The 19,544-nt window shown below is 36.3% G+C and overlaps 1 protein-coding gene across 2 annotated transcripts in view; it reads left to right on the top strand.

Annotated features, from left to right (window-relative positions):
- Window positions 1-19,544, top strand: part of LOC134647237 (lachesin-like) — a 99,399-nt gene that overhangs the window by 59,453 nt on the left and 20,402 nt on the right. The window contains exons 3-6 of one of the 2 annotated variants that reach the window (XM_063501505.1): window positions 4,300-4,406; window positions 8,314-8,499; window positions 9,596-9,788; window positions 17,158-17,286. In XM_063501505.1, coding sequence (XP_063357575.1) covers window positions 4,300-4,406; window positions 8,314-8,499; window positions 9,596-9,788; window positions 17,158-17,286 — 615 coding nt within the window. Of the gene's footprint in view, window positions 1-4,299; window positions 4,434-8,313; window positions 8,500-9,595; window positions 9,789-17,157; window positions 17,287-19,544 lie in introns of both variants that reach the window. The other variant, XM_063501504.1, reaches the window with a different exon arrangement.

The following is a 19,544-nucleotide window of genomic DNA, read 5'->3' as shown; positions in this document are numbered from 1 at the left end:
ACGGACGCGGATATCGGTTCGCTTACAAAATCGTATACTGAAATCTGAATGTAAGCAACGTATTCGTTTTAGGCTGGTTCCGGAGTTTATTTTGGAACGCTTTAAAGAAGGCTTTAGAATGGTACAATTTTAATCCTTAACCTTAGTTATTACGGCCTCCAAGCCTATAAGGAGGGTCACTCCTTATAGGCTTGCCTATAAATCAGGAGGTCCTGGATTCGAATCCTGGTAAGGTCATTTAGTTGTGTGGACTTATATATATTAGTGCGAACGAGATGCGCTAGAAGTACCTAATAACGTATTAATTACACTTTTGTTAAGTTCGAAATTGAATGCGTGCCATAATTGTGATAAAAACAAGAAGTGCCATTGAGAAACGGAAAAACGGACGTCTGGAAAAAGAGTATTTTCTTTTACAAAAACAAGTTACCACATGCAGTGTGCTAGTAGCTTTCCAATATAGGACGCGGGACATGTGTGTATCGACGGCATCAGGCTGGGAATTGGCCAGTGGAGCACAAACAGTAGGACTTTTATAAAGTTACTACATACTTTTCTACTATTTATCATTGTAAATGTTTTCTAAAAAGCTTAATTAGAATAATTATTGTAATGGAGTAATTCATGAAGTCGTTACGAGGGTCTCTTCTTCCTCTTTAGCATTACACTCTTGACAGGATGTAGTTACATGTTCGTCTCGTTGAGTTTTGTGTTCACTATGCCGTTGTTCACAAAGTCGCGCTTAAGTAAAGAAACGTCGACGGCTTTCTTTATTTGATTGGACTACCTCATTGGTGATTTGATTAGTAATGCAGTACCTTTAACTTTGCGCTGCACTACTATTAACTGATTGGATTTTTGTTCGTGCCACGAATACAAAGAAAGTGATGAGATATAAAATAATTTTTTTTTTTTTTTGTTATTACATATACTTATTACGCGTAAAGGTTACGTTCAGATGGCGCCTGTAGCAGCGTTGTTGTGACTGCTGCACCGTTGATGCGGGCAATCGACGACGCGGGTCAGTGACGTCACTATCAATCTCATTGATAAAATGAGTGACGTATATTGAACGTCGTTCTAAACCCACCAATAATGCGGCAACGATAACAACAGAGTTAATTTATAAAACAAACTAATGTTTCATACTTAAACCATTCCGCTATTTAAAATACGTGATTTTATATGACGATAAATTAAAGGGCGAAAATTGTTATCTATGATTTAAGAGATTAATTGGCCTACTGTATTTTTATCTCGCCCATTTTGGCGACATTTGCACTGGTGTTTCAATTGACCGATTCGGCTAGCCACACACTACTGCTCCCAAGTATCTACACCGAAGTGAATTGTGTTTACAATTTATTTTTATTCGACGAACCATTTTGGTGTGGAGGCTAGTGCGGCCAATCGATGAACGAAAGTTCATTCGTACTGTTTTGTTCTTTTGTGAAATGCGCTGTGTTGCTTTCATTCTTGATACCCTAGACTTCACTGGAAAGTATACGTCGATTTAAAACAAGTTCTTGGCAACAAAGTACATACATACATAATGTATCAAAATGTATTTCCATACACATAAAATTTGGCTATGCGTTTCAACTCGTGAAAATTATAATTAAATAGTGTGTTATTTTTTTTTACATAGGAGTCAAACGAGTACCTATACGAATTACCTAATGGTAAGCGATTAGTAATTCCATTAATAACATCACACAAGCTATTTGTGAATGTAGATGCGATTGAGTTACTAACCACCACACACGGGTCCACGCAAACAATTCAGAGGCATGATCGCCATTCTATGGGCAAATAGATAGTCGTCACTTCCGACACATGTTTCCTGGCGCGACGCAGGGAACTGGTCACGTAGAATATTGACGCCTCGAGCTATCCATTCGCCGGCAACCTACACTCACCCAATTTACAGCATATTATGTAGGTGCCGCTTTGTAAGATATTTTTGCGCTGAAAAACACTTTTAGCTCTTTTATTTGGAGAACGGTATCTCACAAAATAGTAAAGAAAAGACTAATTTATGGTAAGTATTCTTCAAGGACCATTTATTGTAAATTTTAGTTGTACCTAATCTGCTTCAAGATGTTGCTCAAGGTAAAAGTTTCGTTTGTAGCCATTGATTTTTAAATAAATATGTAGCAAATTAATTTGCAAAGCGTCCGGTATATACATAAGATCCCCATTGTTTTACCTCTACCCTTAAGTTTTGTAACTTTAGTGACTTTCATTAATTTTTTAGGTATGCAATAAAGAGCATCTACGTTATGTTTTGTTATGTACGTCATGGGTCCTAAAAGAGTACTTATTCTTATTCAAAGTCAAGGTTCCAATTTATATTATAAGTAGACAGGGTATGTATTTGGTAGTACATAAAATACAATAACATAAAGTTTTCTTTAATTCGCATTCCAATTTGGCCGTTAGCGAAATAAAAGCCAATGCTTATCACGTATCCGGAAAATATAGTCGATTCGTCGCCAAAGTTGCTGGTTCTCCATTTATGCAAATCGGTAACGGCGTGGCGGAGCCGTCGGGAGCAAAAATCACTTACCGGTTCAATAAGCCAACGACACCGTCTTCTGGGTTGTCATTTTTATAGCGTAACGACCGCGGGCGAGTCGATGGGACCAACCAATATAAAAGTGGTCTTCGATAAAGCACAGTTCTTATGGTTTATTTAGGTCACAGTTATACGGGTCATTTCAAACGAACGCTGCCTGTCCGTAAGCGAGGACTAGACGGGATTTACAGACGCACACCGCACGTAGGTAGGTTACTCCTTATCTCAACGAACATGTGTAGTAGCAATGTAAGACTGATATCAACATTAGCTTAGTACAATCAAAGAATTACCTTGTCACAGTGACAATCAATATGAAAGTCGCTAGAGACATAGGTAGATACTATTGTCACTGTGACAAAGTACAAAATGGGTAGGAAATTAAATTCTTTGACTAAGTACATCTAATCTACATCTAATTTTGCAAAATTACAGGCATACATATAACATGGAGATTTTATTCACAAAGAAATAATTCCTTTAATGGTGATTCGGATGAATTTATGGCGTCCAACCTATCATGCATTTTCAACTAAACCAACGGAGTATTCAGTGGTACACGATAACCTAAAATCCTTTATATACCGTTCCATTCATTATTCATTAACGGCACACCTCCCTATGTAGACTAGCTTTACTAAGCAACTCACGTAGGTACATACGATTTATGTATTTAGGCAAATGATGATATCGCTGACTAAATCAGTTTCGCATCAACGACCCGAAACGATTCACAATGCCTCTATTTCAGGAACCAATCCATGACAGTTCTATTTAACTAATTAATTAAATCAACGAGCAATGATGCAAACACTGATATGTGATTTAGTCAATTGGACTATGGCAAATTCGGCTATGAATATTAGAAAGCTGACTGCAAACACATGTACTTACAATATAAACTTTGTTGAAATTTAAAGCTAATATTTTAGTACTCTTAATGCCGTAGTTACACACTTAGTACAAAATACATACAGGGTGTAATCGTTAAGTTCTTATGCACGATTATATCGTAAATATAAAAGATCACAAAAAGCGATTAATTAATATCGATAGTACGTTGCCCGATGAGTAAAATCACATAACTTTTTAAAATGATATTAGAAATATGAAAAATATTATTTTTAAACTTTTCCAAACAATAAATTTATGACGTACCTATTAAACGCGCAAACTATTCAGTTTAGAAAAAAATGATATGAGAAACCTCAATACTATCATTTTTGAAGTCCTATCCATAGATACCCCACACGTATAGGTTTGATGAAAAATAAAATTTTGAGTCTCAGTTCTAAGTATGGGGAACCCCCAAAATTTATTTTGTTTTTTTTTTTTCTATTTTTGTGTGAAAATCTTAATGCGGTTCACAGAATACATCTACTTAACAAGTTTCAACAGTCTATTTCTTATAGTTTCGGAAAAAAGTGGTTGTGAAAACATACGGACGGACAGACAGACAGACAGACAGACATGACGAATCCATAAGGGTTCCGTTTTTTGCCATTTGGCTACGGAACCCTAAAAAGTGACCAAGGCCTCTAGTGCCCCAGGCTGCCTGGTGCCTGGGGCACTGGAGGCCTTGGTCACTTTTTCTTAGTATATGACATTTATTTAAAGTTTATAATTTATATAGTAGTGTGTCTACTTGAAATAAAAACAAATTAAAATATTTTCTGAAAATAATTGAATTTTACTAATACATTGCGTTCTTTTTGTTTCAGCTCTAGGTCTGGAACCCGACTTCATGTTCCCCCTTGAGAACGTGACGATCGCCCAGGGCCGCGACGCGATGTTCACCTGCGTCGTGAATAACCTAGGCGGTTATAGGGTGAGTGGCGACTCCGCCACTGCCAGGGTGTGTATCAAACCGAATCAGTCCAGCTAGCCACTTGATAGAGGAGCACCTCAGCACCTTTGGTTTGAGATCTATAATAGCCTTACTTGCTGTACTTTGGTCAAATTAAAGCGTATGATTCAACTAGTTATAGCCCCATCAACGATTAAAGGTGAAATAGATATTACTAATTTAACAATCAATTTATAAGATTACAATTTGTGACTTAAAATCGATATCATTTATAAATTCCGAGAGAGTATTTACGTTTCATGTCTTCATTAAGAATGAAAAGACAAATGAAACGCCACTTACCTGTGCTACTATTTTATAGTAGGTATGTACCTACTATGCGCACAAAAGCATAAATATAATTTTGATATTCCTAAAGCAAAACAAAATTGTACGTACATTTTAATAATTCTTTTAACAACAATGCACGAAATTGGATTTTTTTAATAATTTATTCAACTCGTTGATTGGACTAACATGAATTGGATTTACATTTTTCACACACTTATTATTACTGTTTACAATTGAATTATGGATCTCGCCAAATAGTATTTTGCACTGACTCCTACACTTCTTGCACAGTTCTTTAGCACACAACCTTCTAAGTATGCACTTCTTCAGCACTAAGTAACGTTTGACACCGAACTGAAAATGAGTGAGAAAGTTACTTTCTTCCAAGATATGGCAAAGTCTCTCCATTTTTCTCACCAAATTATAAAGCTAAATTTAATATTTGTTCGTAAATAGAGAAGTAGATGATATTATGTTTATAATAAATTACGAATCTGAAATTAAGTAGATTATATAGTTGAAATTGAGTAGTTTGTGGTTTAACACAGTGCCTCCCGTTTTCACGAGTAATCTGATTTAGTAACATAAAAATAATCAGTCGATAGACGATAAAATTGGCCTCGAAGCTTAGATCTAACTAAATAAGCAATTAAAAGTTACTCAAAGGAACTATGATGTTATGAAAATTGCAATAACTTCTTCAATTTCGTCAATACATGCGAGACTAAGAAGTTTATGCGAAATGATATTTATCCTCAACAATCCCAGAGCAAATTATCTCCATAAAAGTTTTGTTCCCTGTCGAACGTTACATATTCGCACCACTCTCTAGACCTATCTCTATCCTAGAATAGAGCAACACTAAGACTTTAATTGCACAATAAATTGTAATTTTGTCCGAAATAGCTTAGAGTTAGAACACACAAAGCACCACTTGCACTAGACACTTGACAATTGCACATAGAACCAACCCAAGAATACAGCAGAAGCAAATTTTAAACTTTCTCTAGTGACAGCGCGACTGGTTCCGCTCTTATTCGAAATTTAAAGTTTTGCGATTTAGGATGTTCGATTGGAAAACCGTTGTATAAATATTTTACTATTGGAATGTGAAGAACAATTTTAGAGGATAGTTTCTCGCGTTGCTTCTTGTTTTGATTGATATCCAATAACAACGGTAATGAATTAAAGCTCACGAGTAATAGTCAAATAAGTCAAAGTGAAACACAGATTATTAATTAAAATGTTATAGCTTATTGTTACAATATTTTCTTTATAAGAGATCCAGTTGATTAACTTAATTTAAAAATAATCGAGTTTTCCGGCTGTGTTTATAGAATTTTCTACACGATGCAATGGTTATAGGTACAGTGAATTGTTGGCCTACGGAAACGTTAGTCTTCATTGCACGACATTAATTACTTGACAAAATAGGATGGTTTATTCAAACAAATCATCATAAGGCGCAATCAGATTTTTTTTTGTAATGAGCAAACATAAAAACATTTTAAACGTCTGCAGTATTCTTGGGTATCAATTTTACTTGCACCAAATTAAACGTGTTTTATTGACTAAAGAAAGTTATGGGAGCATGCTAATATGAATCTCACTGCACTTTTTCTTTTTTTGTGTTATTTGATCTAAACTGGATCTATATGATAATAATTACTACATGGAGTATGTCCCCATCAACTATACTTTAACTGCAAAAAAATGAGTATGGTGTTCCAAAACATTATTTATCTACGAGATTAACATATTAAAACCGTCTCACTTAAGCAAATTAAAATGGATATAAACCTCCTTGGTCCCTATTCAATCAATTCGAGAAGCTCTCTCAGACCATCCCAAGTGCCTGTCCTTATTCTCAGAGCGGTCGATATTATACACAACCGATTTCAATACGAATAAAAATACTAGCAATATTTTTTCTACCAAAAAGCCATACATTTTAATGATATGCATTATGGATCGAAATTTCAAGTTTTCTTTCTTGGAAAAAACGGAAACTGGCATTTGAATTACTATAATGCCATTAATCCATAATAATTGTTCATAAAAAGCACCTATTTACTTTGCTGTTATGAGAATAGGTCTTGCTTTAAAGGGACCATTGAAAAGGCTTTGCGATGTCCTCAGGAACTCCTCGTATCAATATATACTTGCTCGACTAGCTTCTCCGTAAGTAATTACTACTCACAAGACACCGTCTGGACTTCTATTGAGCTCCCTCGTGCATACAAGGTCGACATGAATATCTTTGTAACAACATCTCTCTAAAGCCATTTGCTTAGAGAACCTCATCAATTTGAGAGTCGATCAAATAATTAAATTAGTTACGTCAGGGTTTATCGTCTGAATCGATACAAATTACACAAGGCGATATATTAATCACACTAGGTAGTTTAGATATGCACCGCTGGTATGGATGGATTTGGAGTTCCGAAGGTGGTAAAATATTACATTTAGTTCTTAATTTTTTACGAAACAACTAAATACGACACTTCTAAATACTATGTTAATAATAATAAAAGGAACATAGACAAGTTATTTGGTTGTTTCGTATCAAATCTTGAAATTGTGATTTAGACTTCTAACTATATCAACGAATAACCACAATTTCAAGCTGCAACGAAACAATCTTTTAATTCGTTAATTAAACAATTTAAATTAACCGAGAATGGGCTCACTGAAATTTACAATGCGATTAAATGATTGTTAAACTCCGTAATTTGGTTTTGAATGTAAACATTACAGCATAACGTTTGTTGTAATGCTTCTGTTTTCTTTGTCTGTAATATAATAAATAGTGTATGTCTAATTTTAGGCACCCATTAATATTGTAACACAAATTAGTATCTTATGCACAAGCACTTATGATGAAATTGATTATGTTAGCGTGTTATATTAGCACCTCTTCCAAGCACATATTCCTTGCACAATCTTTACTTATTTCACATTAGTTTAAATTCTAATTTTAATATAATCATAGTGGAAAGTTTTTTTGTGAGATAATAAGTAAGCAATAAAAACGGTTTACACGAGCAAAAACATTTTTAATAAAAATATATTAAAGTTTAAATTACAGTTTAATCCATTGTAGTAAAAGTTCATAACTACGTAAATGCCATATTTCTATGGACAATTCGTTCATTTTTTCGCCAAGCGCTATGCAGGAAATTAGCTTCTATTGCGATGTCGACGCTTTTGGTAAAGTGGGTGAACGAGGGGCGTTTTCACAGCGCGCCCGCAGCGCAGCCTCATAGCGGCCACCAGACGAAAATGTAATTAAAAATTCCGAGAGTATTTTGCGCGGCGCTCGCAACAAGATAGTGCTGGTGCCGGAGGATCGTTGTCGTGACTACCTCTTGGGAACTATTCGCTTGTAATTAGAGTCGTTCCCTCTGAAAGTCTTCATTGCTTGTATTTTTATTGCGGCTAAAGCCTTGGCTTACTAATGGAAACTGAAATAAAACGGAAACGTGGCATTCATTGACTGTTACTTCCACGTGAAGGTACGAGTAATTACATCTTTTTTTTTTAATTTACGCATTCCATGGTTACATTTGGATTTCTGGCTGGCGTTTTGGCGGATCAGGTCGCATGGATAAAGGCGGATACAAAGGCGATTCTAGCGATTCACGAGCACGTGATTACAAACAATGCAAGATTAAGTGTCACACATAATGATTACAATACGTGGACACTTAATATAAGGGGCGTTAAACGAGAAGACAGAGGACAATATATGTGCCAAGTAAACACAGATCCAATGAAAATGCAGGTAATAATACCACCTCAATATATGTTTCATATTTTTCTTCGCTTAATCTTATATGAATACAGCGTGATTCATGAGACATGAGCAGGACCAACCCTACACGCTTAGTAAATGTTAATGAATCGTATTCGTATCGTACACCATGGTATTTATGTAAATCAATCACACATTTTCCTTTTTTTTTAACTTTTTGGTATTTAAGAACAACTTTAATAGATATTAACTCACATTTATAGACGGGTCTAACGCGAAATTTATTCAATTACCTTTATTTACCGACGTTTCGACACAGGTTTCACTGGTCATGGTCGCGGCTAACTGATGTCCCAGCAGAATATCAAAACAGAGATTTGTGCAACTACCCGACGAAAATTGTATGAAAAAGCCGTAAGCCGTGTAAGTGTATCAGTTAGCCGCGACCATGACCAGTGAAACCTGTGTCGAAACGTCGGTAAATAAAGGTAATTGAATAAATTTCGCGTTAGACCCGTCTATAAATGTGAGTTAATATGTGTTCAAAACGCGAAGGTTTTAAACTTTAATAGAGTCTGTGCGGAAAGAGAAGAGCCGTGGAATGTATGGGGCCCGATACATTCCACGACTCTTCTCTTTTCGAACAGACTCTATCTACTTTACTATCATGGTCATGGTCCCTAATCGATAAACATAAAACCTCTTTAACCGTTATGACATCACTTTGTTTATGAAGAAAGAAAGTGAGATACGATTTCTTTAAAGTAACAAGAGTTTAATGACATCCTGTTGACACTTAATTTGATACTTGTCATGAATAAAACAAAGAGTAATGGTATTTGGCGGTAGTCATTCTAAGTAATTGTAGAATGACCGTGCATGACGTAAATAAATTAAAAGTGTTTTAAAACACTGAAAAACATGAACGATAATATCACTAATACTGTTACGAAACAGATGCTTATAGTCTAATGCATGCGGAGGGTTGAGCCGACTCACGTCTCCTAAATCAACCTGTATTATTTTAAATCAATACAAAATTTACACTGCACTTGCTTGGTATTTAATTGTCATGTATCATATCAGTTTACTTTTTGTTCACCTCTTAAATGTATTTGTCATATAGACAGCATTTTTGGAGGTGGTAATACCACCGGACATAATCTATGAAGAGACGTCGGGTGACATGATGGTGCCCGAAGGCGGATCGGCCAAGCTGGTCTGCAAGGCCAGAGGCTTCCCGCCGCCGAAGATTCTTTGGCGCAGGGAGGATGGCGGAGACATAATTTCCAGAGGAGGACCACAGGGGAAGACAAAAGGTAACTTAGGATTTATTGATGATTTCTTTTTCGTATTCCGCGATTAATGAATGCGCCATGTTTTCTATAGATTGTGTAAATGTCTAGAATCGGAAATTTTATCTTTGGCACATCGTACTCACGAAATGTCTGACTGAAATCCTCACGTAAAATTGTATGGAGTAATGTGTTTACACATGACAATGCTTGGCTAAGGAGTATAACGTACGATAACTGTGTATGTGTAGACTGCATTTTACGGCAGTAAAATGCAGTGTGGTCGTCTGATTTAAAATCGAAATATGTGGCTTTCCACCAGAGAAGGAGCCTTATGCTTCATCGGCAATAAGGACATTTCTATAGGAATTTCTGTTGAAATTTCAGATGGAAACATATATCCTTATTGCACTGTGATGGAAAGCCGCTTATTGCTTTCAGTTATCGTCTACACCAGTATTTAAAGACTGACGCAGGAATAAACACGTCGCTACCTAAAGGTTCTGTCAAGTTTCGTTATAGTCTTTGACCTTAAGGACTGCCTTAGGACTGCCTTAAGGGCAAAGACAAGAAAAATATTGTGATCTAGAGTCTGTGCGAAAAGAGAAGAGTCGTGAAATGTATGGGATTCAATACATTCTACAAGTAACAAGTAAATGATCACCTTATAACGATTGCTCGCTTCGCTCAAATTAGCCACGTTTCACGTGCTCGGAGTGTTTGACGGCCATATCCATTAAATTTAATGAAGCATGCGCCAACGTTTCTATTTACTAAAACTGCAAATATTGAGTTCTCTCCTCACTTCAATAACGACTGAACCCTCTGTAAGTGTTTCGTTTCTTTTCTTATCACGCATTCTATTTAAAACCACTCAACAATTTCACCACTCATTTAACAAAGGTATATTTAATTTAAATACCAAAATAAGTACTTATTTAGTAATCATTCTAGGAAATTATATCCAAGAACTTTTTTTTTATGCCTACGACACGTGTATTTGTCTGTGAAGTTAAAATAAATATTGGACAATCTTATACAAGTCGAGCAAGTGGCACAGTAAGCTCAATAAGGCTCGTGTTGTGGGTATTAGACTCAAGCATTTATACATAAATGTTAGAAAGGTACTTTTAGTTTTTGTCACACTTACAAAAATAATAAGTAATTATTATTAAGTAGGCTTTCTATTTTTACCCGACTTAGAAGGCAAGCAGTTAGCTTTTAGCAGTCCATGATTGTATTGCACCTATATCTATAGTAGTGTATGTTGGTATAATATATATGACGTCTATTCAACATTACTGACCCGATTCTGGTGTCAAACGACACGTTTTTATAACGCAAGCGTACCAATTTTTTGCCAACATTTTAAAACCCGTAGCCGGTTAAAATTCATCAAATCAAAATTTGACAATATTGATACTGGAAAGCAAAGCTACTCCAATGATTTATAACTCAAGATAGGTTATAGACGTTCCAAAATTGAAGCTTACCTTGTGACAAATTGGACAAGTTGCCTTTAGTCGCGGCTGGACAAGCGAGAAATGTGTACATACTAACGAGCTCCCGCACACCGAATGAGAAAGAGACGAGCTTATGTTTAACAACGAGTGTGACAAAGATGGATGAAATGAGAAAATTAATCAAAAATAACAGATTTCTTCGTAGGCACAGAATTAAATATGGAAGTATTTTTTGTGCTCCTCAAGTATGAGTATAACCTATCTATGGTTATATAATATCATTGGGCTACTCCCACGCTACTTCACATATTCGAACTTAGAAACTCCCCGCATTATATTATATCGCGCTACCCATTTTTATTAATGGCAAGAGGCCCAAATAAATCACAGCTTAAAATATTCACTATTGAATCTTAGTAGTAAATCGCGGCACAGCGTCTCGTGAATTCCTATTACCATTCAACGCCCTTTCTAATCCCACCGGATTACCACTAGACGGCCCGGGAATAATTACTTACTTCCCTCCACATTCGGCCGAGATACCTAAAAGGGTTATTGTATTGACAAATTAAACAACGTAGTCATTTGTATTGCTAAATTTTATTGTCCCTGTTTTCACGATTGAAACAATATTCGCGCATATTTTAACTGTTTGCTCGGCACTTTGAGCGGCTTGTTTGTTTACAAAAATGTCGGTAATCATTGCTATTTTGACATTGCTAAAATAGTTACGGATAATTAAAACAAATGGTAGGATTCTAGAGCTGTGAACCCAACTAATAAAAAAAATGTACAAACATATGAAACTTATTGCACTAATGTATTAAAATGTAGAAATAAATAATTATTACTTAAATGTAGCGGTCCAGTTTGTGTTATGATTTTATTAATATCAAATACGTATATGCAAACATAACCAAAAGGCGTACGGTCTATTTATATGTAGAAGCAATCGTAAACTAGTGTCAAGGTGATTAATCAGTTGGTCCCATTTAACCCTCTGTTCAAGCCTTCGCTTGCCATCAGTCAATTCATTAAAGCAAATATAGCGCCACCCATAATGACTTTCACGACGAAGCGAGCGCTCCATACAAACTTGTTAAGACAAAGTGCACTACATCAATTCATCTTTACTTCCACACAGTTCAAGTACTCAATGAGTTACCGCTATTCATTCCTTCATCGAATTAACAAACCGATCGCTCACCAAAAATCGAAAACTTTCTAAATAATTGAAAAGGTATTAAGGTGAAACCTCGCCCTAACCTATTCCAAATTAACCGGCATCAATAACAATCATCAATTTGACTGAAGAAGTCTAATTAAAGAAGCCGTTACAAGTTACCTCCATAAATCTGAACTGAAACAATACAGGCTATCCATTACGTAGGCGATGTTTCTTCAGAGAATATTCCAATGAGGAAAGTTCGAGGACGTCGGACTCGAGAAATATAGTTTTTCAATGATGGCGCCGGGCATTTTCAAATTTGTTACAGTAAACTTATAGGAAACTTCCTGTTAATAAATCAGTTCGGAGGAAAAATATTATCTGGGAATATTGCACCAAGACTGTATAAGTTTATAGGTTTTCAGTATTGTTTTACATAAACCGGATAATTTACATTGCCGCTGTAGCTATAGCAATTTATGTGAACCAGTTTTATTGGAGTTTTTTGTTTAAAAGCCACCAATGCAGAAGAGTGAATAGAGGTAGACTAACCTTTACGTACTTAAATAGCATGTCATTGAACATCATCATCAATTTATAAGATCGCAATGAGCAAGAATATAGTTTTTTTAAAACAAAAATCATTATCTTCCCTCGTTGACAAAAAGTAATACAAAGACAACTTTCACGAATCCTCGGCGAATAATAAGCGGAATATAACAATAATGAGGACAGTAAACAGTGGTGCCCAACAAAGGGGTATTATTCAAAATCTGCCCTTTATTGTTTCTCATAAAACATGTTCTGGTGGAAACGGCGGCGTGTCGCTTGCCTATTTGTTTCATGTTGTACAGCAAATTATGCAGATAAGCGAATGAATGGCGGGAACTTACTCCGAGACTGATGCAAATTAACTCCAGCATCCTTCTATTTGACAATTTCATCTCTGCAGAGCTTCGAGCCACTATTTATTTATAATATCTCTTATTAGGTATTTTGACAGCAATATCACAAAAATATGTATATATTACCTAATGGTACGTATATTTCCTACACGATTGAAAAGACCGACTAATCGACTTTATCAATGACACCTATCTTATTTTATCCTGTACAGAACTTGAGATTATTACCTATCATTAGAACATTTCCCGAATATGGGTGCCAATAACTGCCTTTAAGGGTGCCAAGAAGTGAACTTTACGACCTTACCTCTAGATACAACGAATCGTAAGAATGCAAACCCATAAAGACAACACTGATATTTACCTATAATATATATATTTGTTCACTGATGACATGGTAATAAGTCCTTTCGCTAACAAATTAAAAGTAATTATGAAGACATTGTCACTGTCATCTATCTTACAAAGTACATCCACCTCAAAATTCTTGCTACATCCTAAGTTACATTGTACTTGTTCCTTGAATCGTCCTGATAATGATTAGCAACTTGAGGTGACACGTTTCAAGTTCTTAATTAAAATGATAACTTGAAAACAAGGCGCTGTGGGAAAATATTGCTCTTTCATTTAATTCGAGGACTCTTCGCGAAAGTACCGGCCCGTGGACTTTGGTTAACTTAACGTAGACTTTGGAAACTTTGCGACCTGTATGGAGGTAAATATTTTAACAATTAAAGCGGATTATGCATACCTAATTAAAACAGCGATGATGGAAATTTGAATCCCAGTAATAGTTTGGACTAGAACAGTGATTACGGGTATTAACTGTTTAATATCTCTAGTGGGACTACCTACTGGGCTTTTAGGTACCACCGGCGATGAGATCTAGTTGTCGCGAGTGTGTAATACCAAGTTCCGATAGTTTTGTCGCTGGGCTTTAAGCGAATGTTCGATTGCGACAACAAGTACTCGCTCGGGCGGAATGGCCGCCCGTGCAAACTGTTATGGGATTAACACAAAATGGATAAAGAACTAAATGGTATAATTTATTAATACAGAAATTCAACTCTGAAAATTATCCACAATCAAAATTTCAACTGAAGTGCGCGCTAACGTACAGTCAGCTGACTGTATGAGTAAGTGGTAATAGTGTCAACTGCATGGCTGCAAGGCAGATTATTACAAAATTATAAACATATGCGCAGAGATCAGAGTTCAATAAATGTCCTAGTAAATGCATAACAAAAGCGTGTACTCAGATCCACCCTATAAATTAAAATGACAGCTGCGCTGGCTCATCTCTCAAGGCCTGGCCACGACATTGCGTGACTGGCTTCGAAACGGCTAAACCATAGGTGGAAAAGGTCCGATCGCTGTGTCTCGCTCCAACCTATGGTTGTCGCCTTAGCCAAAGCCAGTCGCGCAATGTCGTGGCCAGGCCGTTATTCTGACCGCCTAGCCAGCATCGTTGAGCGAGTTTTATCTTCGCTGCGACAAAGTAGTGAAAAGAGAGTTCTCACCGGCAGTGTGAACAGCCGGCGATCAACTACCTATTAATAGGTACCTATTAATTGTGTCTCTTTTACTGACACTGGATCTTGATATTTTTTTCGTTTCTTGAGCAAGAAAATAGAAGACAGCTAATCGCTTCCTCGCCGGTGGTGGGATAGCCTTTTTTCATTTTGCGTTTCTGGTATAGTTTGGTGGTAAGTAATTATTCCACGTGTGTGGTTTAATTGTGTAAATTAACCAACAAACGCAGCAAATAAAACTCACCGTTTGGCATCAATACACTGGTCACTTGGTCAGCCTGTTAGGAATACTTAATCACATTGAGACTATATGTCAACAAATTTTTATTCGAAGTACGCGGAACAAATGCAAAATCGGGAGCCTCTTTGAACTTTAAAAGCCCAATTAAATGTTACATTACTATCAGTAGCTGTATGAAAAATATCTTGTATAGAAGTTTAAAATTAACTAAAATTACTTAAAACATGATTTCGAAGTTCCTTAGTTTCCGAACGCTTTTCCTGTCTATCAAGAAAGTTTGTGCGTCTATGGCAAAACCACTAGGGTCCTACGGCTCGAGCGTCACTTGACTTATGACACATCGACAGGGCAAGTTTATTCAACGGCCCGCCTTTAAGGAGACTTGCGGAGTCGTGGAGTCGCACTCGTGAAACTTTCGCGTTCGATCCGGATAAATTATTTGCATTAATGTTCAGATATCTGGCGATAATTGAGTCTCAGCTTTATTAACTGCTGAATGTAATAGATTGAATTGATTAAATATTTCATTTGATAGCTGCTTTCCTAAAGTACTGAACTAACTACTTATTTATAATTGGAATTAAAACTATGAGATATTTATCCATAATAATAATAAAATATACAGATTGATACCTACACATAAATTGGTGCCAAACGTTTTGAAGATGTTTACGGATTAGTAACAAGATTAGTAAGAATTATCTTATGCCAACTATTTTAATTTAAGCAATATTTTATACTGAAATGCAGAAGTATATCTTTATATATGTCGTTCTTGATCTCTATATGTACCTAAATCTCTGGCGGTAATTTTTAATAAACATAATTTCATAAGTATCGGGTTTATGTTCAAACACTACAGCTTACTAATTAAGTTCCAATCGCAAAATAATATAAACACGTGAGCACTCCATAGCTGGCGCTGTGGCCGCATTGTTTGCTAACGAACCGTCGAGAGACCGCTCTAGAGCTCTACACTTTTAACCATCAGCTCCCCTCACCTCCTTCGGAAAATATTGCCCCTGTTTTTTATCCTCTTGTTTGAATAATGACTGTAAACGTACTTCTCTATGGTGTTAGGAAAACAGCTAGAGTTCAAACCGCTAACGGCATTTGTTTACGAAACCCGTCAACTTCTGGGTGAAATGTTTTCCAACACTCAGCGCAAAATGTAAAGTAAGCACTACCGAATAACCAATAGTGCGCGAATGTTAGTTGAAGACGCTAGAGTTAAGCGGTGTGCACATACTTGGAGCTACACGCTACGAAAACTTGAGTAGGCTAGCTTTTACCTACTCCTTATCAAAAATTCTAATATTTTTAGAGTTGATCAATGACATTCATGCCTATCTTTACCTTAGCCAGGTACCAAGTGACAAACTAAACTACGAAACTTACGGTTTTGGATTTGAATCACGGTACACCACCCGTTACGAAATTAAACAAATAATGAATGATGATAGTATCCCATCAATCTCTTCAGCCGTTGAAAAAGGCGTCTATTTTCAACTGCCGTCAGTCTAGTAGTTCTAATTGTACTCAACGCAAACTTGTCGTTTGGCATAAAGAAGCATATTATGTAATATTATAACATTTTATGTAAAATGTGATTACGGTGCGATGTGATTATATGTATAAATTAAGTGGAAAAGTAGAAGGTGCCATAGAGATAACAATTTATTAAACTCTTTCCCAAAGAGAATAAAACTGGCTTAAATTTTTTTAACAAGATAGGTAGTAGGTACTAGGTCATTAAACTCCAAAATTCTACAGAAAACTATTGAAACCTAAAGTGAAATATTTTATTTATATCTCGATTTACTACAGAATGGTGCTTTTCCTTTCACAATTTCGCCTGAGCGAGATAATTTATCTGCAATCAAATAGTAATTTGTTCTTCGAATGTATGAAATTGAATCTTCGTTTTGCGTCGTAGGTGAAAACAAATTATAATATTAGGTTTTAATAACGTATTATGAAACAATATTTATTAAGTATCAAATAATATTTATTAAATATTTAGATTTGTGTTTATACATATTTTGAAATAGTTACACTACTATACTATACTTGTTGTTTCACAGTGACTTCTCTGGAGGGCGACGTAGTGAACCTGACAAAGGTGACGCGTTCCGAAATGGGCGCGTATCTGTGCATAGCGGCCAACGGCGTGCCGCCCTCCGTGAGCAAAAGGATAATGCTACACGTACATTGTAAGTATAATATTAGAGCGTCATTGAGCGTGTAGGAACTACGTGCGCTACTCTGTAGCCGGTAGCAGTATTTTTGAGCTATATTTATAGCGAAAGCTATATTCGTGAGGCATTCCATAGAGCCCATGCTCAAGCCATGTTATAAATATTAGGTATGTACTAGATTTAATTTAGGTAGCTTATTTTTTAACCAATCTGCTTTTTATTGATTCTCCATACAAATTTACTTCCACTCCCTTTTCGCCTCCTAAAGGGATGTCCAATTGGTCAATAATGCAGAAACATTATTTATTTCATACGAAAGGTTATAAAAAAACATGATATTACATAAGGGATTCCTTTAGTTAGCGGAATAATTGATCAGCCATAAACTCAAAATTGAAATAGAAAATAATACTTATACCTACTAAATTAATTCGTCTATAGATAAAGGATAACGTGGGTAAAATACGGGCACCAAAACGCGTACTGACACTTATCGGGCTATCACAGAAGCTAATTTATAACCAGGAGCTATTCAATGCTCGGTTAGTCTTGAACGACCAGACACGTAAGCAATTGGGAGATTTTCGTGTTATCACGTATCATCTGGGAAGCGTGGCTTGCATAAGAAATTGTTGCGTTCGGGTGACTCCGGCATCGGTCGGTTGAGTACGACTCGGGCTGTAGTCAACCACTGAGTTCTAAGCATCGCGGGGTTGCGACGGCCAAATAACAGTTGAAGATTACTTTAATTAAAGTAACTTTGTAATATACAGGGTGCTTCCTGTAACAGGAGCAATAAATTAAACTAAAGGCTGTACTCCTCAAACTGACCAACATTTGTTCAGCAACTTTTAAAAATTATGAATCCTTTAGACTTCCTCTTTTTCATACAAAATAAATATTGCCTTCAATGTACGCTGACATCAGTGTGTTTGACGTTGCTTGTCAAGCTTTAAACATAACAAAATTTGCAATACATTGCGTTTTAGAATAAACTTTAAAGTGTAATAAAAATCAAAACATGAGTTATTTTCAAAAGTTGCTGAACAAATGTTGGTCAGATTGAGGAGTACAGACTACAGTTTAATTTATTGCTCCTGTTACAGGAAGCATCCTGTATGTGTATTTTATAAGTGTAAAGATAACTATGTAATTAAATCTGCATTCTCATTGAATTATTCATTCATTGTGCACATTGAGCTTGTTTGAACATATAAACTTTGACGTATTACTTAACAGCATATCTAGTGTAGTGTTTTTTTTAATCCCTTGACCCTCTTGAGAGCAGTTACATAATTAACAAATAAAAAACTCTCGTCGTTGAATTCAACTAAACTCTGTAATAATCACCAATTGACTACAATTTACGGGGCATTTCATAAATAACTCACGCCGCACTCCACTCAGTGAACGCGTAATAAATAGGTACCAGGGATGTTGCGAACATCCGCATCCGCATCCGCAACCGCGGAACTTCCGCATTATTTTCATCATCCGCATCTGCATCCGCATCCGCATAAAATCGATGCGGAGCTTATGCGGATGCGGATGTCGAACAAGTCGGTACAGGAACGTCTTAGCGGCGGCGTAAGTGCTAGGTAATTTCGTCATTACCTATAACGAAATCGTCTAGATCCAGAAAAGTCGGCCAAGTTACTGTTTATTAACCTCTCAGATCCCAGTGGCTCCAATAGGAGTCGGAATTGTATGGATTTGAGAGGTCCTGGGAAATGAGGGTAACCCTATATTCTTGCTGAAATACTAAACGTTTGGTTTTTATTAAATAAAAAAATACTAAAAATGTAATATTTGACGTTTTCTATGTACCTAATCTTGACATCCGCATCCGCATCCGCGTCCGCGGATGTCAAAAAATCTGCATCCGCAACATCCCTGATAGGTACATAGGTACACGTGCGTAGTGCTCGCTTGAAATTCCGCACGCATGTACCGAACCCACTAATTGATCCCCACTGAAGATAGGGCCTAATTTGCGTGAGTGCCCATCGCGAGCATCGGAGATAGGATCGTCGGTATCACGGCGCCCATCCATCGTGAACAGGGACGTGCGAGTTGAAATTTGTTATCATTAAAGGGGTAAACTATTTTTTGCATTGACGGTAGACAAAGAAAAGAAACAGTTTTTCATTGCATTTTTATTACGAAACAAGTCTTTAATCTGTGAATAATGGTTTCCCTCTAACATTGAGACTTTTTTCGGAGCTTAGGTACATTAGGTGCTCTGGTATTTATAGCAGTCTTGGTTTTTTAGT

This window comes from Cydia amplana, chromosome 4, assembly GCF_948474715.1.
Source record: "Cydia amplana chromosome 4, ilCydAmpl1.1, whole genome shotgun sequence".
NCBI classification, from domain to species: Eukaryota; Metazoa; Arthropoda; class Insecta; order Lepidoptera; family Tortricidae; genus Cydia; species Cydia amplana.
Note: the sequence above shows the minus strand (reverse complement) of the source record. Positions and strands in the feature narration are given on the sequence as shown.